The sequence below is a fragment of the Bicyclus anynana genome, chromosome 12 (assembly GCF_947172395.1).
Source record: "Bicyclus anynana chromosome 12, ilBicAnyn1.1, whole genome shotgun sequence".
NCBI classification, from domain to species: Eukaryota; Metazoa; Arthropoda; class Insecta; order Lepidoptera; family Nymphalidae; genus Bicyclus; species Bicyclus anynana.
Window position 1 is genome coordinate 13,908,549 of NC_069094.1, and position 25,228 is coordinate 13,933,776.

At 37.3% G+C, this 25,228-nt stretch overlaps 1 protein-coding gene across 2 annotated transcripts in view; it reads left to right on the forward strand.

Moving 5' to 3' along the window:
• The window catches only part of LOC112050630 (tachykinin-like peptides receptor 86C), an 86,373-nt gene that overhangs the window by 20,935 nt on the left and 40,210 nt on the right, over positions 1-25,228 (forward strand). For both annotated transcript variants that reach the window (XM_052884609.1, XM_052884610.1), the window contains exons 3-4: positions 12,880-13,075; positions 14,177-14,288. In XM_052884609.1, coding sequence (XP_052740569.1) covers positions 12,880-13,075; positions 14,177-14,288 — 308 coding nt within the window. The remainder of the gene's footprint in view (positions 1-12,879; positions 13,076-14,176; positions 14,289-25,228) is intronic.

Here is a 25,228-nt window from a genome sequence, read left to right on the forward strand (position 1 = left end):
CGTGATTTCTATTCCCGTAGGAATACGGGGATAATATATATCCTATAGCCTTCCATGATAAATGGGCTATCTAACACTGAAAGATTTTTCAAATTGGACCAGTAGTTCCTGAGATTAGCGTTCAATCAAACAAACAAACTCTTCAGCTTTATAATATTAGAATAAGTATATAGATTATCGTCCATGAATTTAACTCTTTATTATTATTATTTTTTATTCTTTACAAGTTAGCCCTTGGTTACAATCTCACCTGCTGGTAAGTGATGATGCAATCTAAGATGGAAGCGGGCTAACTTGTTAGGAGTAGGATGAAATCCACACTCCTTTCGGTTTCTATATGACATCGTACTGGAACGCTAATAGTAGCCCGGGATCCGTGGAACAAATTAACAAGTGATTACTATCAAGTTAATTTTCCGTGAGTAACTTCATCTTGATGGAACGCTCAACCTTTTTATTTACGAAAACTCTTAATTTTGGTAGCTAACTGGGTTACCAGGTAATCAAAATTTGTGAGCGCCAGAATGAGACAATGTACCACGCCATTTGTAGGACATTGTGGCTGTTAAGTTGTACAACTATTAAATAATTAACAGTAAAAAAACAGCAGGTTAGTGACAACTTTTGGTAAACTTCCCAACCCAGTCCAGAATCAAGAATTTTCGTAAATAAAAAATTTGAGCGCCTCATCAAGATGAAGCTACTGAAGGAAAATTAACTTGATAGTTCGTTATCAAACCATATTCGGCTCACTGCTGTGCTCGAGTCTCCTCTCAGAATGTGAGGGGTTAGGCCAATAGCCCACCACGCTAGCCCACTGCGAATTGGCAGACTTCACACACGCAGAGAATTAAGAAAATTCTCTTTAATGCAGGTTTCCTCACGATGTTTTCTTTGACCGTTTGCGAGACGTGATATTTAATTTTTTAAAATGCACACAACTGAAAAGTTTGAGGTGCATGCCCCAGACCGGATTCGAACCCACACCGGAATCGGAGGCAGAGGTCATATCAATCACTTGTTTTACGGATCCCGGGTAAATCTAATACTAGGAAACTGTTCTAAACTACCGGATAGAACATCAAAATGAAAGTTTTTATGAGTGTACAGCTTATTGTTCCTCACCCCGAAGTTGACCTATTGAATATATCTGTAGGAGTATACCGGTCCAAGAATTTTAAATATAGAACTTTATTTACTGCCAGTTTTAACAAACTCGGGCCATCAATGAATATTATATATCGATGTTCAACAGACGCCTTTCTGCCACATAATTCTATTTATATCCCAGAATCGAACTAGTCGCATCGATTTGACAGTTCTAACTTGAATTAGAAGCTTATAATAAAATTGGGACAGGCCTATCTTCTTTGGTTCAGAAGTTACTATTCGTATGACCTTTTACAGTATTTATTTAGCGACATTAAGTAAGTTTTGAACTAGACACTAAAATATCTATACTAATATTATAAAGCTGAAGAGTTTGTTTGTTTGTTTGATTGAACGCGCTAATCTCAAGATGTACTGGTCTGATTTCAAAAAATCTTTTAGTGATAGATAGCCCATTTATCAAGAAAGGCTATAGACTATATTATATTAAAAAAAAAATAGGGATCCTTCCTGAAACTCCAATAATATAACCCTAGGTGTACAAAAGTTTTGTTTACATGGCGTGCGCTGCAAAAACTATTGATGTTAGAATAAAGTAATGTACTACAACTTTGCAGAACGCATTTATTTTGTACAAAAAATGTCGCGTATCTATCTTCTATATTTTAGCATATATAGTACCTTTTGTACTTTTATAAATTATTTAAATCTTATACTAAGGTTTACGTCATTATTTACACAACTAAACTTACAAAATGAACTACTTAATAATCAAGAGAAATTTATATAGATAAGATTTGCATTAAACATACAATATGATGTTTGATTGAAGAAGCACTGCGTCAAAGTATGTTTCCCGCAGGGCGTTTGAGACTAATTAACGAACCTTCTCGGTATTCGATATCGAACTATGCTAACTTACATGACAAAAACAAATTAATTTAGTTTAACATTATATCATGAATATCATTGTACGTGGGAGTGTGTACATTGTCGTTTATTGAAAATATACAAGGCCAGTACACACAGGCTGGGCGTATATTTTCAAATTTAAAAAAGCAAAATTATTTTTGAAACTATACATCGTTAATACGCTTTTATCGCGTATATTTTTCAGTTACGTGCACTTGCATTTTGAGCGAAAAATATGCTTATCGCTTGGCTGTACGTCTTTGCCGGTAGGGTGGTAACTAGCCACGGCCGAAGCCTCCCACAAGCCGAAGCCTCCCACGGCCCAGCTGGGGATCGAACCTAGGACCTCCGTCTTGTAAATCCACCGAACAAGCCACTGCGCCACGGAGGCTATCAAATAATAATTATAAAAATATTCCCCGTATCCCCGGACTAGGTACTTGTATACCGAAAATTTTCTTAGAAGTCTTATCACCAAAACAAACCCGTCTTGTCACTAAAATCACATATTTCACTTACGTTATACGTAATTTCTAAAGAACAAAGTGTCTAAATCCTTTATTATACGCATACAGTACGAATTACACGAAAAACTACACCGAATTTACGATTTATTCACATTTATTTTCTGAAAAACAAAATCACAACGAGATTAATTTGCACAGCTTAACTACGACTACGGCAATTTGACATTTCGTAACGCTAGATTGTCTATGAAAAGCAAGGATGGGTAAATAACATCGAGCGTTAACTTATCGATAAATGATAATGAATGATTCTTTAATAATTGATATGTTGTTAGTTTAAAGATGGGAAAATGAAATATTTTATAATCATTTTATTTTAAAAAATAGTTTTTTAATAAAAATGTTATACAATACATATGCTCACGTTATTCTATAGCGTAAAAAATATCTTACGAATAGTAGCATTATTCAAACACTGGTATGGATAACATTATCTCAATACGATTTTTAATAAAAATCGTCAAATCAAGATTTTAACAAAAACTAGCAATGTAAATTTAATTTGCAAAATGCGCGCGATCAGCTGTTTTCCAAGAGGTCAAATAGGCAGGTCACGACTAATAGGTATCTATCTATACAAAGTCACAAACAAACTGCGCGACGTTGTATTGCCGACCGCCGCCGGTGCCGAGGAAAATAATTGCTATCTCTCTCTAACCTAAGCCGCGCGGCGTGGTTAATAGGTATTTTCAAAATATTGAAACTTTAGGTCCTTTCGCTAGACGTTACGCTATTTTTTCTTTAGTTCGTGTTCGGCGGTCTGTTGACAAACAAACCAAAATTCAAAAACCTTTGTGTATGTTCTATGTTATGTTAGTAGTGATTTTCTGTAACGAATACTCATACAATTGTGTCGTTTGTATTGTGTGTGTTTGTGTGTGTTGACTGAGAAGTCTTGAAATGCTTAGATCAAATCAATTCAGTACTCATGAATATTGTACCTACTATGACGACAGAACGTCTCGTAAACGAGAAACAACCTGAAGTAAGTTAATTACCTGTACCTAGTTAAAAACTTGTAAAGTATAAAAAATAGGTATTAGATAGGTAAGTGTAGCCAGCCGATTTGCTGTCGATGCGTACGTACCTACTCGTACGTACACAGTAGATTGCGGAGCGTTGTTATCGCATTGTTAGCTGTACATTGCGTGCTCAAAATTTTCAAAATCTGAATTTTCTCATTTCCCACGTAATTGTTATTTAAAATATCGTTGTGGAAACGAAATTTAACCTCTTCACGCAGTTTTCGGTATCATGTCCCTTACACCCAGTATGTACGTGGATACGTGCACACTTTTTTGAAGTATAAGCAAATCTTGGACGTTAGTACGTCCCCAAAAGATTAAAGAAAGAGACGGCCGCGTGGCGCAGTGGGTAGTGACCCTGCTTTTTGCATCCACGGCTGTGGGTTCGATTCCCACAACTGGAAAATATTTGTGTGATGAGCATGAGTGTATATAAGTATTTATATGTAGTATATAATTGTATATTAATACTATAATATCAACTATCTTAGCACCCATAACACAAGCTACTCTGTATGCTTACTTTGGGGCTAGATAGTGATGTGTATTGTTTAAGTATATTTATAATAATAATAAAAAAAGATTACCCCATTTCTTAACCACGCGTACCCATAGGCATAAACCGTGCACCGTTCACCGTTTGTGACACGAGATATTTAATTTCTTAAAATGCACACAACCGACAAACGTTACTATACGTTCCCTTTTAAGATAACGTAGTATAGTAACGGATGTTTTAGTTTAGGTATTTCAGTTATAACGATACCTACTTGATATCGTTCCGATGCCCGCCGTTAACTTCTCAACCCTACTGATTGTCTTTGATTCATAGTCGGCCATTATTGTTGTGTAAAAAAGTCATCTAAGTAAATTTCGAGTATATGTATTTCTATGACTCGTATATTTTTCAAAAGACCAGCACCCCTAGCCAAGTGGCACGTCGATTCTCTTTCTACGATTTTATTTTAGAAACAAAAAGTAGCCTATGTCCTTTTTCAAAGTCCCAATAATCCATTAATCAATGTACCAAAATTTATCTGTATTGATACTTAGGTTTTATTTCGTGATTAATGTATTAATCACGAAATAATTATTATATTTATCAATGTACTTATTACCATGAAAGTAACTTTTAAAATGACCGACTTTCATGATAAATCCATCGTACCAAAATATGTCAAGGGTAGTTCGGTTTTAGTGGTAAGGCCCACATACCCCGTCCTCCCAGTAAGTCGGGTATCTCAGATAGGGATTTCGTCACCTTAATGGCTCCAGGAAGAACGGTGTCCTCAAGAACATAGAAGTTGAGTGAAGACCCTTTTAGGAACACATAATACTAGTTGTAATGTATTTTATTTAATTATTTTTTTTATTGAACTACGAACATTGCGTGTTGCCAGTGATGGTGGACCTATGGTTCCGAGACTTGGTCGCTAACTATGGGCCACTTAGGAACGATCAGAGTCACACAGTGGGGAACGAGCTATGTTAGGAGTAACTCTGCGTGATCAAATCAGAAATGCCTTCGCCAGATCCGCAGAAGAACCAAAGTCACCGACATAGGTCAACGAGTTGTGAAGCTGAAATGGCAATGGGCGGGGCACATAGCTCGAAGAGCCGGTGGACGTTGGGGTCCCAAAGTGCTGGAATTAGTATCGTGATGTTTGGAAGTCCCTACAAAAGGCCTATGTCCTGCAGTGGACGTCCATCGGCTGATGTGATGATGATGATTGTTTTTATTGTTTCTCTTTCCTTTGTGTGATGTCTATTCGGAATAAACTTTTCTTTTTTTCTTTCTTTATTTTGCTTCTTAACGAAAAATATTTATTCCAAGCTTGCCCAACTCTATCTTTATTTCCACACAGAAGGGGTTGAACATATTTGTCAATTAGAACAAACCAAGTTTGCACTAACATTCCCCCTTGTAACACTTGATTTTGTTGGCAAGAAGCCAACGATAAAAGTTCTTGTCGTAGCAGCGTTTTTGTTTGTATTGTAGCAATAACAATGTATCGTCCTTCCTTATGTTTTTACTCCGTTCGTATATCTCGTAGCTTTATGTGACAAGTGCTTATTAGAACTGTTAGTTTGTTTTTACCCGGATGCGTGGATAATATTCTGTATTTCTTAGTATTATCCGGGGAAATCTGGCAAGCATAATGGATTCAGATGCAGAATTCCTTGTATTATTATTACTAACTGACGCCGTGCGGTTTCACCCGCGTGATTTCTATTCCCGTAGGAATACGGGGATAATATATAGCCTATAGCCTTCCATGATAAATGGGCTATCTAACACTGAAAGATTTTTCAAATCGGATCAGTAGTTTCTGAGATTAGCGTTCAATCAAACAAACAAACTCTTCAGATTTATAATATTAGAATAAGTATATAGATTATCGTCCATGAATTTAACTCTTTATTATTATTATTTTTTATTCTTTACAAGTTAGCCCTTGGTTACAATCTCACCTGATGGAAAGTGATGATGCAATCTAAAATGGACGCGGGCTGACTTATTAGGAGTACTACACACTCCTTTCGGTTTCTATGCTACATCGTACTGGAACGCTAATAGTAGCCCGGGATCCGTGGAATAAATGTACAAGTGATTACTAGCAAGTTAATTTTCCGTAAGTAGCTCCATCTTGATGGGATGCTCAACCTTTTTATTTACGAAAATTCTTAATTTTGGTAGCTAACTGGGTTACCAGGTAATACAAATTTGTGAGCGCCGGAACGAGACAATGTACCACGCAATTTGTAGGACAATATGGCTGTTAAGTTGTATAACTATTAATTAAGCAACAGTAAAAAAACATCTGGTTAGTAACAACTTTTGGTAAACTACCCAACCCAGTCCAGAATCAAGAATTTTCGTAAATAAAAAAATTGAGCGTCTCATCAAGATGAAGCTACTGACGGAAAATTAACTTGATAGTTCGTTATCAAACCATATTCGGCTCACTGCTGTGCTCGAGTCTCCTCTCAGAATGAAAGGGGTTAGGCCAATAGTCCACCACGCTGGCCCAATACAAATTGGCAAACTTCACACACGCAGAGAATTAAGAAAATTCTCTTTAATGCAGGTTTCCTCACGATGATCTCTTTTACCGTTTGCGAGACGTGATATTTAATTTCTTAAAATGCACATAACTGAAAAGTTGGAGGTGCATGCCCCAGACCGGATTCGAACCCACACCGGAATCGGAGGCAGAGGTCATATCCACTGGGCTATCACGCATCGATTTTAACTTGATAGTAATCACTTGTTTTACGGATCCCGGGTAAATCTAATACTAGGAAACTGTTCTAAACTACCGGATAGAACATCAAAATGAAAGTTTTTATGAGTGTACAGCTTATTGTTCCTCACCCCGAAGTTGACCTATTGAATATATCTGTAGGAGTATACCGGTCCAAGAATTTTAAATATAGAACTTTATTTACTGCCAGTTTTAACAAACTCGGGCCATCAATGAATATTATATATCGATGTTCAACAGACGCCTTTCTGCCACATAATTCTATTTATATCCCAGAATCGAACTAGTCGCATCGATTTGACAGTTCTAACTTGAATTAGAAGCTTATAATAAAATTGGGACGGGCCTATCTTCTTTGGTTCAGAAGTTACTATTCGTATGACCTTTTACAGTATTTATTTAGCGACATTAAGTAAGTTTTGAACTAGACACTAAAATATCTATACTAATATTATAAAGCTGAAGAGTTTGTTTGTTTGTTTGTTTGATTGAACGCGCTAATCTCAAGATCTACTGGTCTGATTTCAAAAAATCTTTTAGTGATAGATAGCCCATTTATCTAGGAAGGTTATCGGTTGACTATATTATATTTTCAAAAAATTAGGGATCCTTGAAACTCCAATAATGTAACCCAAGGTGTACAAAAGTTTTGTTTACATGGCGTGCGCTGCAAAAACTATTGATGTTAGAATAAAGTAATGTACTACAACTTTGCAGAACACTTCATTTTCTACAAAAAATGTCGCGACAGCATATATCTATCTTCTATATTTTAGCAGATATAGTACCTTTTGTATAAGTAAAAAAATAATAAATTATTTAAATCTTATACTAAGGTTTACGTCATTATTTACACAACTAAACTTACAAAATGAAGTACTTAATAATCAAGAGAAATTTATATAGATAAGATTTGCATTAAACATACATTATGACGTTTGATTGAAGAAGCACTGCGTCAAAGTATGTTTCCCGCAGGGCGTTTGAGACTAATTAACGAACCTTCTCGGTATTCGATATCGAACTATGCTCACTTACATGACATAAACAAATTAATTTAGTTTAACATTATAACATGAATATCATTGTACGTGGGAGTATGTACATTGTCGTTTATTGAAAATATACAAGGCCAGTACACACAGGCTGAGACTGCTCGCGTATATTTTCAAATTTAAAAAGCAAAATTATTTTTAAAACTACATAATATATGTAGTTTCAAAAATAATTTTGCTTTTTAAATTTGTTAATGCGCTTTTATCGCGTATATTTTCCAGTTACGTGCACTTGCATTTTGAGCGAAAAATATGCGTATCGCTTGGCGGTACGTCTTTGCCGGTAGGGTGGTAACTAGCCACGGCCGAAGCCTTCCACAAGCCGAAGCCTCCCACGGCCCAGCCGGGGATCGAACCCAGGACCTCCGTCTTATAAATCCACCGAACAAGCCACTGCGCCACGGAGGCTGTCAAATAATTATAAAAATATTCCCCGTATCCTGGACAAGGACTTATATGTATTTCTATGACTCGTATACTTTTCAAAAGACCTGCTCCCCTAGCCAAGTGGTACGTCGATTCTCTTTCTACGATCGCTCGGAAAACTAGAAAGATGACACGGGCATAAGTTAGTTATTTCTGCATATCGTCTCCAAAGAGTTAAAAAATCTTTTGTGGGTTTGGGTGTACTCTTCTATAACAAGATCCACAAGACTGTGATGGACTTGCCAATGCACAACTTTAAGCAATGTGTTAAAAAACATTTACTTAGTCGAGGTTACTACACTATAGATGAGTTCCTTAACGATAAAGGTGCTTGGAGGCCATTGGATCAGCTTCCACCTTCACACAGGAAGTAAAACTATAATGAAATTGTAATTGTTATCAATTGTAAATTATAATACTGTATGACTGTTTCAAAAGAGCAACTGTTGAGTTTCTTGCTGGTATCTTCTCAGCAGAACCTGCCTTCCGAACCGGTGGTAGAATCTTTACAAATAGTCAACTGACGTGTCAAAAGTGCTTGTAAACTGAGCCTACTTGAAATAAATGAATTTTGAATTTTTTAATTTTGAATTTGAAGATGCATGGGAATGACATATGTTATCGACAGGTCACGTGGTCTGTCATTCCTATACATCTTTTTAATTTTCGAAGCGTTAGCGATCGTAGAAGAGTCGACGTGCTACTTGGCTAGGGGAGTTAATAATGAAATTCAGAAGGTCCTAGGAATGGTACATTCGCCGCATATTACATTTTGACCTCAATCCAATTTGTCCCATACCTTCTCTCGATTTATATTAACTTTGGTATTGTCTTGCGGGATTATCCTTTGATACGGGTTTTTTTTCTTTTTGATCCAAAAAACACCTTGCGGTTTCTCCGCGTAGTTCCTGTTCCCGTGGCAATACGAAGATAAAATACAACCTATGACACTCAGTGGCGTGCATAACTTTGCTGATCAGGGTATGCACTAGTAAGACTTAACAGGGAAAATATGTTAAATATGCATTGTATAAGCATTAACAACACATTTGTTAGGGTATACAGTGATTTAATGCTAGTATGATGTGCACGCCACTGATGACACTTACAAATAACATGGCTTTCTATTGGTAAAACAAAATTAGAAGTCGATTTAGTAGATCCTTAAAATACATACAAACTCACAAAGTACCTATCTATACTTATAATAAATCTGTAGAGAGGTCAATTCTGTACATGAAATATATTTCCAAAATAACTATCAGGCGGTGATTAGTGATCGATACTGATGCCAAAAATGCAATCAGTAAAATTTTTGTCTGTCTGTCTGTCTGTCTTTCTGTCTGTCTGTCTGTCTGTCTGTATGTTCGTTATAGAAACAAAAACTACTCGACGGATTTTAACGAAACTTGGTACAATTATTCTTCATACTCCTGGGCAGGTTATAGTATACTTTTCACCACGCTACGATCAATAGGAGCAGAGCAGTGAAGGGAAATGTTGGGAAAACGGAAGAAGTTACTACATTTTTTAAGCTTCCGTCGCGTGTGCAGCCTTAATGGGTAGGGCAGGGGTAGGAGTAGGGTAGGGTAGAGTAGGGGTAGGGTAGGGTAGGGCAGGGTAGGGTAGGAGTAGGGTAGGGTTAGTTAAAAGTTTACACCTCACTTCAAGCGAACGAAGTCGCGGGCGTCCGCTAGTTTATAATATAAGTATACTGGTAGATAATATTAATTTATATTTATTTTTAAAGTCAATGCGCGAGTCCATCTCGCACTTGGCTGGTTTTTAACTACTACGAGCACTTGACTGTGTTGCCACTAATACGCCACCCACTCAACGACAGACGATCAAGTTTATCGTCAAGTCTGCATGAAGCTTAGGGATGTGGGCTGTGGGTGAATAGAGAAATGATTATGGGTTCAGTTTTAACATTTTTTCACTTCCTAACCTAACCTAACATAGTCCATGCTACAGTTTATACTGAACAGTCGAAACGTTTTTTTAATGATTTTGTTTGTATTTTCGATTAGATAAAACTGAAGGTACAGTAAAAACGTCTGTAGCACGGGTAAGCGTTCTGCAGACTTGAAGGTAAACTTGATCGTGTGTGGCTGACATTTTAAATAAGCACTAAGCTCTCTGTGTAAACAATGATATCGCCGAGTATACTGAGTGACGCGACATTCCAGGTCTAGTAATCTTCGTTCAGAAGACGATAGATCAATGTCGTCTGAAACCGACGATTAAGTGCCTTCTGCTTTCCACTTGAGGCTTTTGTGCCGTAAAATATCATCCTCCATTATGTCAGTTGCCATTCTTTCCAGTTTCTAATTTGTTATTTTAGCAATGAAATGGTGATTTATATCAAATTATGTACCTACAAGCCATCTCGCTTAGATCCATTTCCCGTAGGAATAAGATAAAATACAACCTATCATAATATTTGAAAGTCAAAATATTTATCATCATCATCATCATCATCAATATATCAGCCGATGGACGTCCACTGCAAGACATAAGCCTTTTGTAAGGACTTCCAAACATCACGATACTGAGCCACCTGCATCCAGCGAATCCCTTGATGTCGTCAGTCCACCTGGTTGGGGGTCGGCCAACACTGCGCTTACTAGTGCGGGGTCGCCATTCCAGCACTTTGGGACCCCAACGTCCATCGGCTCTTCGAACTATGTGCCCCGCCCATTGCCACTTCAGCTTCGCAACTCGTTGAGTTGAAAATATTTATAATGAAAGTGAATAAATATTATGACCTAACAAATGAACTAACTATAACTGGCTATGAGAGTAATTTGTAACCCGTAGAAGTAGGTGCGAGAGGATTACCTGCCAAATCTCTATAACTTGCTTAAAGACCTTGGCCTCACTAGAACGGTATTCTATATTAAAAAAGGTATCCAAAGTTGCTCTAGTAGGATCTTATTAAATTTGGTTGGACAGGGAAAAAAACAACACGAGTGGAGAAGGGGAGTGTTAGTTAACTGTCAAGGACATCCTTAACTCTACACCATCGGTCACAAGTCCGGGGATCTGCTCGAGGGTTTTCTCTCTGCCACACGACCCGAACCCGGCACCCGCACGGTGAATCCATGGAATGATAAGATATTTCGTCTGACTCACAAATATCAGGGCTTTATGGTAAAATAATTTAATAATCAAGTTCAGTAGCTTCAGAGATTATAATTCTTAACAGAGATTATAACATAGATGACTTTTGCCGATAAAGCATCGTTCAGATATGATATGATTAGAGATCAGTATTTCGTATTTCCGATCAGTCCGTGAGCTCACCCTGGGGTCATGCCTGAAAATCAGCACTACAGCTCTCAACTGTAGTATCGAGCTGAGGCAGCGCCCCATTCAGCTGAATTTCTTTATTTATATTATTATACTAAGTACAGACAGAGGAACTTTGTAATTTAAGTAGGTATCTTTAAGTAGTTTGTAAGCTCTGTTAGTATTAGTTTGTAATTTCTTCTTGATCTTTTAATTTGTTTTTTTTAGCTGAATAAAGGATTTTATTATTATTATTAGATCTAAAATGTATCTAATATATCTACGAGTACGTATTCAATACGAGTAAAGTTTATATTTCATTTTAATCGCAAAACATACGAGTAACATTTGTATAAATTTCCATTAATTTTAACGGCCATTAATATTCATTGCAATGAAAGGACGCCATAACTGATCCTGGTTGTTTTGTTTTGCGGATTAGGGTCACTGATCACGAATTAGGGCGCATAAAACACACATGCTTCTATGTCTACAATCTCACCTGATGGTAAGGGATGATGCAATCTAAAATGGATGCGAGCTAACTTGTTAGGAAGAGGATAAAAATCCACACCCCTTTCAGTTTCTACACGACACTGTACCGTAACGCTAAATAGCTTGGCGGTACATCTTTGTCGGTAGGGTGGTAACTAGCCACGGCCGCAGCCTCCCACCAGCCAAAGTTGAGGATAGGCAAGACATGCATGATATGTGGCAGGACGAGTAACATAACCACACGCCGCCTTTGCTTACTTCCCTGGCCACTCGTGTAATGCGTGCAAGCCCGTAAGTACATTAAATGGGCTACAGTCTACCATGAAATCACAGATTAAAGAATAATAGGCAGATAGAGTGCACGGAACACAACGGTGTCCTAGTCGTTTCAAATACAAAATTCAAAAACGAATACATTCTCGAGTCAGTTAGACACGAAGCGTCGCATCAGTAATTTTCACTAAGTATTTATTCAAAAAAAATGGCGTCTTATATTTTTAAATATTTTAAAATCTGTTCACACAAACTAAAGAAATAAGATGGGAGTATTTTTTTTATTGGTAATTATTGATTACTATATTAATTTACGTATATGTTGTTAGTGTTAAATTTTGAAATAAAAATTATGAAAAATGTTTGTATATGCCTATCTCAAGGTGACGTTTAAGTTTTTTATGGGTTTCAACGGTTTCGTCACGCTGCTTGTAAAGACTCTTTCTGGGTCATCTTTCTTCTTTGCATGAAAATAACTAATGTGCCCATTATTCCACAGGTGATATACACTTGGGAGATGGACTTCAACCGGAGCCTGCTGGCGGCGGCGACGGTGCTGGTGCCCAAGAAGCCCACGCCGTCGCCCACGACGCCCATGATGCCCGTGTGGGCGCACAACTCCTGGGTGTGTCTGTTCGCCGCCATGCTGACCGTCGCTATCGGGGGCAACGCTATCGTTATATGGATTGTCACAGGTGAATCATCATCATCATTATTAGGGGATATGGAATTTAGGCTTTGACTGCCTTATTAATCCAATCCTTAGCTGGATCACCGAGGTCCTAGATTCTATTTCTGGTTTGGGTCATGAAATACCTACTGAGCTTTTCTTTCTCCTGAGATATTTTCAGTAAACAATGCCTCGGCCAGTGCCTCGGAGAGTACGTTAAGCCGTTGGTCATTATCATTAACATCTGATAGTAGCCGTTGTGAGTCGTAATAGCCCAGTGGTAATGAGCTCTGCCTTCGATTCCGGAGGGTGTGGAAGTTCGAATCCGATCCGGGGCATGCACCTCCAACTTTTCAGTTGTGTGCCTCAAATGGTGAAGGAAAAACATCGTGAGGAAACCAGCATACCAGAGAATTTTCTTCAATTCTCTGTGTGTGTGAAGTCTGCCAATCCGCATTGAGCCAGCGTGGTAGACTATTGGCGTAACCCCTCTCAAACGGTGTTTTAAACGAAAAACATCCTTCACCGTTTGAGACACGTATTTAAATTCTTAAAATGCACACAATTAAAAAGTTGGAGGTGCACTGGACCGGATTTGAACCTACACCTTCCGGAATCAGAGGCAGAGGTCATATCCACTGGGCTATCACGGCTCTCATTGCATTTCATATCACGGATTAAATAATTACAACAAAAGTACATGTACGTAAAACAAAAGAAAAATCTGTATGTACATAATACGACATATAACATAATATGACATTGTCACTATTACATTGTCGTAATATGACATCAGTGCATAACCTAACCTAACTTAACATGAGTTCGATAATACTACTTGTAACGTTTGTAATGGTAAATAAAACCACGGATGCTTGACGATTATTATTTAATAGGATAGATACGTGTACAGACTTTAGGACATAGACAACACAATAGACAAGACAATTAGACAGACAGACATTGACATTGACAATTACACAGACTATAAATATTATTAATGTACGTAACACTACTTTAGTGAAACACTTAGTTGCAGTTATTATCGCCCAATACTATAGTTATTTTTAACCTAATACAATCCATTAAGTATGTAAAAAAATAACCGACACCATTGTTTCAACAGCTCATCGCCGAATGCGGACGGTGACGAACTATTTCCTGGTGAATCTCTCCTTCGCTGATCTCATGATGGCGTCCCTCAACTGCCTGTTCAACTTCATCTATATGCTGCATAGGTATGTTGGAATTCCGTCTATCTACATTTAGATATTAGACTCTTTATTGTTTCCTATTAATACAATAAGTACATTTGAAGCTTTATTATTTTAATTGTATGAAATAAATAAATGAATGAAATGAATGAAATATACTTTATTGTACACCAAAAATAATAATAACAGGCAAGAAATTAACTTAAAAACTAATGTACAATTGGCGGCCTTATCGCTAATGAGCGATCTCTTCCAGACAACCAATCGAAAAAAAGAAAATAAATACAAGGAATAATGAATAATGACGGGTGTACACATAAAAATAAATGTAGAAGATCAAAATCAATATATATATGAACACATACGAATATACATACATACCTACCAAAAATTACATAAATAAATACATACCAATAGATATATATATAACATAAAAGAACATACGAAAATTTTATTCAATTAATTTAGATGTAAAAAGTAAGAAATAATTGTATTATTTTTTCTATTACCAACAAGCTTAACGAACAAGAAAACGAACAAAAATACCAATCAACCAATCACAAGTCTTCAAAAAATATCGTAAAACACAGGCTGTATGGTCAACGATCTTAGCTTGTCGCCTGTTGTATGATTTAAAAATGTCGTCAAAATTGTCGCAATTTTTTTTTGATAATGATTTTATTATTAAAGTAGAATTATCAAGATTTTACATCACACAAAAATGTTATGTCATTACGGCGAAATGATGTAAATATTTAGACTTTTGCCTAAGTTTTTAATTAATATTTGGGAAATAATAGAAAATAGCCAATATTTTTTGTTCCCTAAGTTATAGGTATACTCAGAGGCACAATATACTCGCGACATATTAGTGGGCGGATAATTGTGCCTCTGAGTAAATATAGATGGAATAAATTTTTAATAGAGCCGTGATAGCCCAATGGGTATGACCTCAGCCCCGATTCCGGAGGGTGTGGGTTCGAATCCGGTCCGGGCCATGCACCTCCAACTTTTCAGTTGTGTGCAGCAGTAAGCCGAGTATGGGTTGATAACGACGACAAAATTTTTAATATTTATTGATATACAAAAAATTGTTATATTGTAAGTACTATCACGATTTTATATGATATGTGATTTCGGTTATAAATGAGTCTAAAACCAATTTACAGTATAATAAAAAGTAGGTATATAGTTCAATCAAAGTTCAATTGATGCTATAGGTAGATCCCAAATTACATGTATCAATCTGCGGTCTCTGAGACCGCACGTAGATGATAAAGGAAATACAATGTAGGGTGGTTAAGTGTTAATAAACATATAATCAATCCATTGTGCCGTGATAGGCCAGTGGATATGACCTCTGCCTACGATTTCGGAGGGTGTGGGATCGAATCCGGTCCGGGGCATGCACCTCCAACTTTTCAGTTGTGTGCATTTTAAGAAATTAAATATCACGTGTCTCAATCGGTGAAGGAAAACATCGTGAGGAAACCTGCACACCAGAGAATTTCTCAATTCTCTGCGTGTGTGAAGTCTGCCAATCCGCATTGGGCCAGCGTGGTGGACTATTGGCCTAACCCCTCTCATTCTGAGAGGAGACTCGAGCTCAGCAGTGAGCCGTATATGGGTTGATAACGACGACGACGACGAATCAATCCATGTTTGCAAAGCAATACGAGAAGTTTTGCAAGGTTAAGTTTACATTGTAGTAGAAACTGTATACCTATAGTATTAGCTTTTTTTATAGGGAATATAATATAATAATGGAAACACGTAGAATTCCAGAAGAATCCGTAAAAAGATGTTTAATCACATTAAAGTACAGTAATAATACTTCAGTAATATTAATCAAAAGACTTTCAGCGAAAATTACCAGAAATTTCCTTTAGTCGATATCTGGATGACGTCATCACATCCAACATATAAAGGAAACGGAGCATATGATAACATGTTCCGACGTGTTCAAAATTGTAAGACGATTATTAATCTCCGGTGATAAGGGCAAGAACCGGGCTTATGACGAGCATAAAGAGTAATGGGTTAAAGAGTAAACCACGTTTAAATCATATGTAATTTTCACCGAGTGGGTACCTAATTAGGTTAAACTTTGAGACAAATTAAACTATTCAAAACGTAATGGAATTAAGGCTATAGTTTTGGCTGGTGGGAGGCTGTAGCTAGTTACCACCCTACCGACAAAGACGTATCGCCAAGCGATTTAGCGTTCCGGTACGATGTCGTGTAGAAACCGAAAAGGGGTGTGGATTTTCATCCTCCTCTTAACAAGTTAGCCCGCTTCCATCTTCGACTGCATCATCACTTACCATCAGGTAAGATTGTATTCAAGGGCTAACTTGTAAAAGAATCATAAAAAAAAACCTTACTTTACTTTTTAGATAAAAATATATACAAGTAAATTACGTCAAGGGTTTTGCCTTGTAGCATTTTCTATTTGTAGCTTTCTAATCCATGAAGGTTTACTTTTCTCAGAAAAACCTCAAGATTAAAATTACTGTGAACTTCTGACTACTGTACCTAATATTTTATAGCATCTTTAACTATCTCATTTATTAAACGAACGCATCTTTCATTTAATTTAATTACACGCTTTCATTTAACTTACACTCAACTGATATAATGTTTGTCAAAATTAACTAATTTCTCTATTGGACTACTTTTTTTTTTTAATTCGGGTCAACAAACAGTAAACGATAGGATTACATTTCAAGGTGCAATGTACTTAGAAGATTGTTTTTAAAAATATCATCATCATCATCATCATTAGCCGATGGATGTCCACTGCTGGACATAGGCCTCTTTCATAGACTTCCAAACACAACGGTCTCGAGTCGCCAGCATCCAGCGGCTCCTTACAATCCGCTCGATATCCTCGGTCCACCTACTGGGAGGTCGACCAACACTGCGCTTTCCGGTGAGGGGTCGACATTCCAGCACCTTGGGACCCCAAAGTCCATCGGCTCATCTTACTACGTGGCATGCCGATTGTCACTTTAGCTTCGCGACTCGCTGAGCTATGTCAGTGACTTTGGTTCGGATCTCCTCATTTCTGATTCGATCAAGCAGAGAAACTCCAAGAAAAGGCCCATAAGAAGCGGCCTATTTTTAAAAATATAAATGTTTATTAATATTTTAAGATTGAATTTAACGCTTTTAGTAAGTAAGTAAATAAGAATACCATGTTTCTTCAGTAAGGAATGCGGTTTGGAAATTGTAGTTTTCAACTAGGTATATGTTAGTTATTTGTTACTGTGATATCCCTAGAGAAATCTATTGAATACAATAACGCTCACACAGTAACTTATCTGAACTCCATATGGAATAACATGTGTAATAACTATTGATTTTGTATTACCAACTTCAGCACTCATTACATTTCACGTATCTCTATAGTTGTGTAGACGTTGACGTTGTGACGTTTGGAAAATTACATGTTTTTTAAATTAAGTTTTATAAGAAATCCTTAACTTTTATTAATTAAATAGCGGACTTCTTTTTTTATTTTCGCAATATAAAGTATCCTATAACCTTCTCCGTATTAAACCGTGCAAAGTTTCATTTGAATTCATTCAGTAGTTTCAGCGTGATGACCGAATAACAAAAAAAACACGGACAGACAGACAGACGAAAAATCGAAAATAAATATTTTTAACTTCTGTATCGATTATATAATGCCCACTAACAAAATTTTTTAAAATATCTTCTATGTACAGAATGTATAAAAGGTACAGAATTTGTATTATAAGTATAGATTCTAGATGGCACGGTACGAGGTCAATTGACCTCGTACGCAGAAAAGTATTTTAGCGTCTCCAAGAGTTACGAGGTCGATAAACCTCGTTCCGCACCACAGAAAGTTTTAGTACGAGGTTAAAAAACCTCGTACCAGGTAACAGACAGTCTTTTATAGTATTAATATTTTAGACTAGCAGATGCCCGCGACTTCGTCCGCGTGAAAATCTATGTACATTTTCGAACCCTTCGCCCCTTCTATTTACATTTTCGAATTTTTTATATATGAAAAATACAAAATCATAACCCCTATACAATAAAGTGCGCGGCCGAAGGCCGCGCGTTCCGATTTTTGTGCATCGGTAAAATGCCCAGCCGTAGTCACGATCAGAGGCCATATCACAAACCCCGGCCGAAGGCCGGTGTACAACACAGTGCGCGGCCGAATGCCGCGCGTTCCATTTTTTGTGCATCGGTAAAATGCCCAGCCGTAGCCACGATCAGAGGCCACATCACAAACCCCCGGCCGAAGGCCGCGCGTACCGTTTTTTGTGCATCGGTAAAATGCCCAGCCGTAGCCACGATCAGAGGCCACATCACAAACCCCCGGCCGAAGGCCGCGCGTACCGTTTTTTGTGCATCGGTAAAATGCCCAGCCATAGCCACGATCAGAGGCCATATCACAAACCCCCGGCCGAAGGCCGCGCGTTCCGATTTTTGTGCATCGGTAAAATGCCCAGCCGTAGCCACGATCATAGGCCACATTACAAACCCCCGGCCGAAGGCCGGCGTACAATAAAATGCGCGGCCGAAGGCCGCGCGTTCCTTTTTTTTGTGCATCGGTAAAATGCCCAGCCGTAGCTACAATCAGAAGCCATATCACAAACTCCCGGCCGAAGGCTGGTGTACAATAAAGTGCGCGGCCAAAGGCCGCACGTTCCGTTTTTTGTGCATCGGTAAAATGCCCAGCCGTAGCCACAATCAGAGGCCATATCACAAACCCCCGGCCGAATGCCGGTATACAATAAAGTGCGCGGCCGAAGGCCGCGCGTTTCGTTTTTTTGTGCATCGGTAAAATGCCCAGCCGTAGCCACGATCAGTGGCCATATCACAAACCCCCGGCCGAAGGCCGCGCTTCTTTTTTGCTTGGGTAAAATACCCAGCCGTAGTCACGGTCGAAGACTGTATCATAAACTCCTGGCCGAAGGCCAGGCAACAATAAAATGCGCGGCCGAAGGCCGCGCGTTCCGTTTTTTGTGCTTGGGTAAAATACCCAGCCGTAACCACGGTCGGAGGCCCTATCATAAGCTCCCGGCCGAAGGCCGGTCTATAATAAAGTGCGCGGCCAAAGGCCTTTCACACTTTCAAAGACTTTTCATACAAACTTTTAACCCCTATTTCACCGCCTACAGATTTTATTTTCGTTATAAAAAGTATACTTTATCCTGCTCCGTATTATATTCTCATACCGTGCTAAGTTTTATTTCAATTCATTCAGTAGTTTCAGCGTGATGCCCGGTCAACAAAAAATACGGACAGACAGACAGACAAGAAATCGAAATAAATATTTTGTATCGATTGTATAATGCCCTATAATAAAAATTTTTAAAATATCTTCTATGTACAGAATTTGACAGAAGTATATTGCGCCAAATTCGTGCTATTTTTGTTTGTTGGCCGGCACTTTCATAAAGGCCCAAAATGAATGATCTCCTTTTATGTCAATCTAATAAGTAGTTATTGCTTGAAACAGTAATAAAACTTGCATACCATTATACGATAAAAAGCAGACAATGTGACTATTTAAACACAAAAAGAATTATCCAATTTGAACCTGAACTTTCAAGTAGTTCCTATGATTAGCTTGGCGCGTTCAACGAAATAAACAAACAAATTGGTCAGTTGAGTATAGAATATGTGCCTCAATATCGATATTACACAGTTTTAGTGGAAAACTCGTTTCTCCAAATAACACCTGCGAATAAATTTGAGCAATCCGGTTTTTTCAAGATAACTTTTTTTCTATCTGTCCGATCTTAATGAAACAAAGCCTATATGTTGCCCTGAACTTTGTTTAATATATTTGTGAAAACCGCATCAAAATTCGTTCAGTAGAACCAGAGAATAGCGCGAACATACAGACAGAAGGACAGACAGACAGACAGACAAGAAAATTAAAAAAAAAAAATTTGTATTCTTTTGCTCATTTTTAATCGCCCTAACTTGATTTTAGTTAAATTTGGGCAAAGTACAGACACTCGATTTCTACTCTTTTATTATAGTATAGATAGATAGATAGAATAGATAGAATAGAATAGAATAGATAGATAGATAGATAGAATAGAATAGATAGATAGAAAATAGATAGATAGAATAGAAGATAGAAGATAGATAGATTTATTATAGTATAGAAGATAGTATAGATAGATAGATATAGAACATAGAAGATAGATAGATAGATATAGAAGAAGAAAACAAAATGAATGATCTCCTCTTAGGTCAATCTAATAAGTAGTTATTGCTTGAAACAGTAATAAAACTTGCATACCATTATACGATAAAAAGCAGATAATGTGACTATTTAAACTCAAAAAGAATTATCAAATTTGAACCTGAACTTTCAAGTAGGTCCTATGATTAGCTTGGCGCGTTCAACCAAATAAACAAACAAATTGGTCAGTTGAATATAGAATATGTGCCTCAATATCGATATTACACAGTTTTAGTGGAAAACTCGTTTCTCCAAATAACGCCTGCGAATAAATTTGAGCAATCCGGTTTTTTCAAGATAACTTTTTTTCTGTCCGTCCGATCTTAATGAAACAAAGCCTATATGTTGCCCTGAACTTTGTTTAATATATTTGTGAAAACCGCATCAAAATTCGTTCAGTAGAACCAGAGAATAGCGCGAACATACAGACAGACAGACAAGAAAATTAAAAAAAATATTTTTGTATTCTATTGCTCATTTTTAATCGCCCTAACTTGATTTTAGTTAAATTTGGGCAAAGTACAGACACTCGATTTCTACTCTTTTATTATAGTATAGATAGATAGATATATAAAAAGCTAAAAGCTATGAAATAAAAATATTTAATAGAAACCCTTAGTGAAAATGTTTGTATTATAAGTAACAAAGAACTTATCAAGAAGTAAGTAAGAAAGACGTAATAACAGGTTCATTGGAGGTACTTTTTACCTCTATATTTGCTTTACCTTTAGTACAGGAAAATAATTTCATTTTCGTGTAAAGAAAAAAAGAGTAGACTATATTCCAGATGTTGTTGATTCAAGCATTTTCATTCATAAAAGAACAACTTTACGGTATATTTACGTAGCACATACCTATATTATTTTCCTCTTATATGCATATTTACCAGTATGAGTGGAGAATAACTTGACGAATTTTCAGCTTTTATAGCATGACCGGCCTGGATCGACCATCTCTGCCTCGAATAGCGGAATGAAAAAATGAATCTTCAAAAGAGATGTCCGAAATTGGGCCCGCTTTTCAGTACGGTACAGAAATGAAAAATGTACTAAAAATCTTGTATATTTTACTAGATAACTCCATTAGAATCGTAGCCAAAATATTCGCTAACAGGGAAAATAAGCTGATTTGATTTTTTTTTCAGATTTTTTTCACACCGATCGTAGTGATTTATGTATCCTCTTTGACGCGTATTTCACTGATTATCAGTTGTCTTTACCAACGCGGGCTGTCAATGTCAAAGTCAATCAATGATTGAGATGTCATTGTCAAATGTTCTGTTTATCAAACTGTCAGTTTTCCTAAGGATTTGACATCGTATTTTGACTAAATGTGTCAAGTTAGTGTCAGTTTGACACTGTTAATGCAATGAATTTTATATCAAAGGAATACGAAATATTGCCCAACAAGTAATTTAACTGATGAGGTAATTATAGATTTCTTTTAAAATTAGCCTCATGATCACTTATCCTTTACTTTTATACTTTCATTTTACGGGTTCTCGACAAAATCCATCAGTTGGTTTGCAAGCTATCTGTCTCAGCGTACTCAGTATGTTGAATTGCGTGATTCCACGGGATGGATAGCTACCTCAGAATCTAAACTTTTGTCTCGAGGAGTAAGGCTCTATCTTAGGTCCCTTACTTTTCATTATATATACTGCAGACATAGTAGACAGTATTAATAACTCAAATTATCATATGTGTGCAGACGACACTCAACTGTATATTTCTTTTAAACCTGATGATTATAGTGATGCCGTTAGTAAACTAAACGATGACTTGGAAAATATAGCAAACTGGGCGAATAATAATCAGTTAGTACTAAATGCTGACAAGTCAAAGTTCATGTTACTTGGCTCTCGTCAGGCAGTCGCAAAGGTATCGCCAAACCTCTCTGCTATATGTATTAAATATCAAGTGCTGCAGCGTATTAATGAGGCTAGAAATTTAGGGGTACTGATAGATACTGAATTGCGTTTTGAAGGTTATATCTTGGAAACAGTGCGCAGTTGTTTTTATAGATTAAGAACTTTATACCGTGTACGGAATTATATGAGTGTAGATGTGCGTGTTGGGATATGTGAATCTTTAATACTCTCAAAATTAAACTACGCTGATGCTTTGTATGGGCCACGACTGCTCGTTCGCACTCAACGGCTAATACAACGCATCCAAAATGCATGTGCCCGGTTCTGCTTTCATATTCCCCCCAGAACGCATGTTACGCCGTTTATTAACGAAGCTAAACTGCTCAATATGAAAGCGAGACGGAATCTTCACCTTGCTACACTTCTATTTGGAGTATTGAAGTCTCAGCAGCCTGCTTACTTATTTGATAAGCTAGAGTGGAACAAAACATCCTTGACAAGATCAAATCGAGTCTGGACCCTTAAAGTGCCGCAACATTTCAGAGCTGCCTTTCGAGGAAGCTTTAAATTCGCGGCAACAAGTGCTGGAATGATTTGCCTCCTCCTCTTCGTAATTTAGTAATATCCAAGACCACTTTTAAAACCAAAATTCGAAAACATTATCTTTTAATTCAAAACATATAAGTAATGGGTCCTTTGTTTTGTTTAATTTATTATAATATTTACCAAATTATTATGTTATCATTTATTTATTGTATTATTATTTATAACTAGCGGTAGCCCGCGACTTCGTCCGCGTGAAAGTCGTTGTAAACTTTCAAGTACCCCTACCCTACCACTATCCTACCCCTACCCTACCCTACCCCTGCCCTACCCCTACCCTACCCCTACCCTACCCCTACCCTACTCATTAAGGCTGCACTTTTTTATTTAGCCCCCCCCCCCGCGAGTCGCGTCGAGCGCGGCAACCGTTACACAAAAATAATCCATGTAGCATGAATTAGTATGCACGCGCGATGGCTTAGCGTATTTCTTGTATAACTTTGGTGTTTCTTTACCGATTTTTATGATTCTTTTTTTATTGAATAGGTAATAATGGTAACTTTTTAGTTAGGGATGACTGATGAGTGTTATAAACATAAGAGTAGACAAATTTAATTAGAAAGCTCCGAACTGCTAAGCTATCGGGAGTTACACGTGCTATTGTGAGTCAACCATAAAAGATAGACATATATATGCTATTGTGTTTTTATAGATAATTTTAAGGAGAACATTTCCGTTATACATGGTTTCTATGTAGCTTTAACCATTAAGGCTGTACACGCGACGGAAGCTTAAAAAATTGAGTAACTTCTCCCGTTTTCTCAACATTTCTCTTTACTGCTCTGCTCCTATTGATCGTAGCGTAATGAAAAGTATACTATAACCTGCCCAGGAGTATGTAGAATAATTGTACCAAGTTTCGTTAAAATCCGTCCAGTAGTTTTTGTTTCTATAAAGAACATACAGACAGACAGACAGACAGACAGACAGACAGACAGACAGACAAAAATTTTACTGATTGCATTTTTGGCATCAGTATCGATCACTAATAACCCCCTGATAGTTATTTTGGAAATATATTTCATGTACAGAATTGACCTCTCTACAGATTTATTATAAGTATAGATTGGCTTATTTCTACCACTTGTTTCTACTAGTAATATTTTTGTATTTAATTTACGTATCTGTCTTCTTTTAATATTTGTCGATGTTTGTTAGAGGCGCTCCGCACGTCTAGATACCGTCCAAACGTCACCTTAATGGCTCCACGGAAGATCAGCGCGGTATCCTTACGGACACTGCAATATGCTGAGTGGTGACCCTTTTAGGATCACATCATGCAAGTTGCAATGTATTTAATTTGTTTTTTTTTCTCTCTTTTCTTTGTATGATGTGTATTCTGAATAAACCTTTCTTTCTATCTTTATCCTTATTTGTTCCATTATATAATTTTTTGAGTGCTTTCATTGCACAGCATCAAGTCAATAGCTCTGTACAAAAGTTCTCGTTTTTTATTTTTTATTCTTTACAAATTAGCCCTTGACTACAATCTCACCTGATGGTAAGTGATGATGCAATCTTAGATTGCATCATCACGGAAGCAAGCTTGTTAGGAGGAGGATGAAAATCCACACCCCTTTCGGTTTCTACACGACGTCATACCAGAACGCTAAATCGCTTTGCGGTACGTCTTTGTCAGTAGGGTGGTAACTAGCCTCGGCTTAACCCACCCACCAGCCAAAAGTATGTTTTATTTATGTAAAGTGTGACTAAAAAGGGAATTAAAGCTTAGACCAATTTTGTTGCGGTTTAAAGTCACGAGCATCAGCTGGTTTGTCAATCGGGACAAAGACATAAAGCTAAATAAGTCTAATATTACATAGAATAACTAAATCTAAAAGTATCTGAGATAATGTATATATTTTTTTTTTATTCTTTACAAGTTAGCCCTTGACTACAATCACACCTGATGGTAAGTGATGATGCAGTCTAAGATGGAAGCGAGCTAACTCGTTAGGAGGAGGATAAAAATCCACACCCCTTTCGGTTTCTACACGGCATTGTACCGGAACGCTAAATCGCTTGACGGTACGTCTTTGCCGGTAGGGTGGTAACAAGCCACGGCCGAACCCTCCCACCAGCCAGACCTGGACAAATTAAGAAAATCTCAATCTGCCCAGCCGGGGATCGAACCCAGGACCTCCATCTTGTAAATCCACCGCGCATACCACTGCGCCACGGAGGCCGTCGAATATAACTAATATTATAACGCGGAAGGGTTGTGTGTTTGTATGTATGAAAATTAAACTA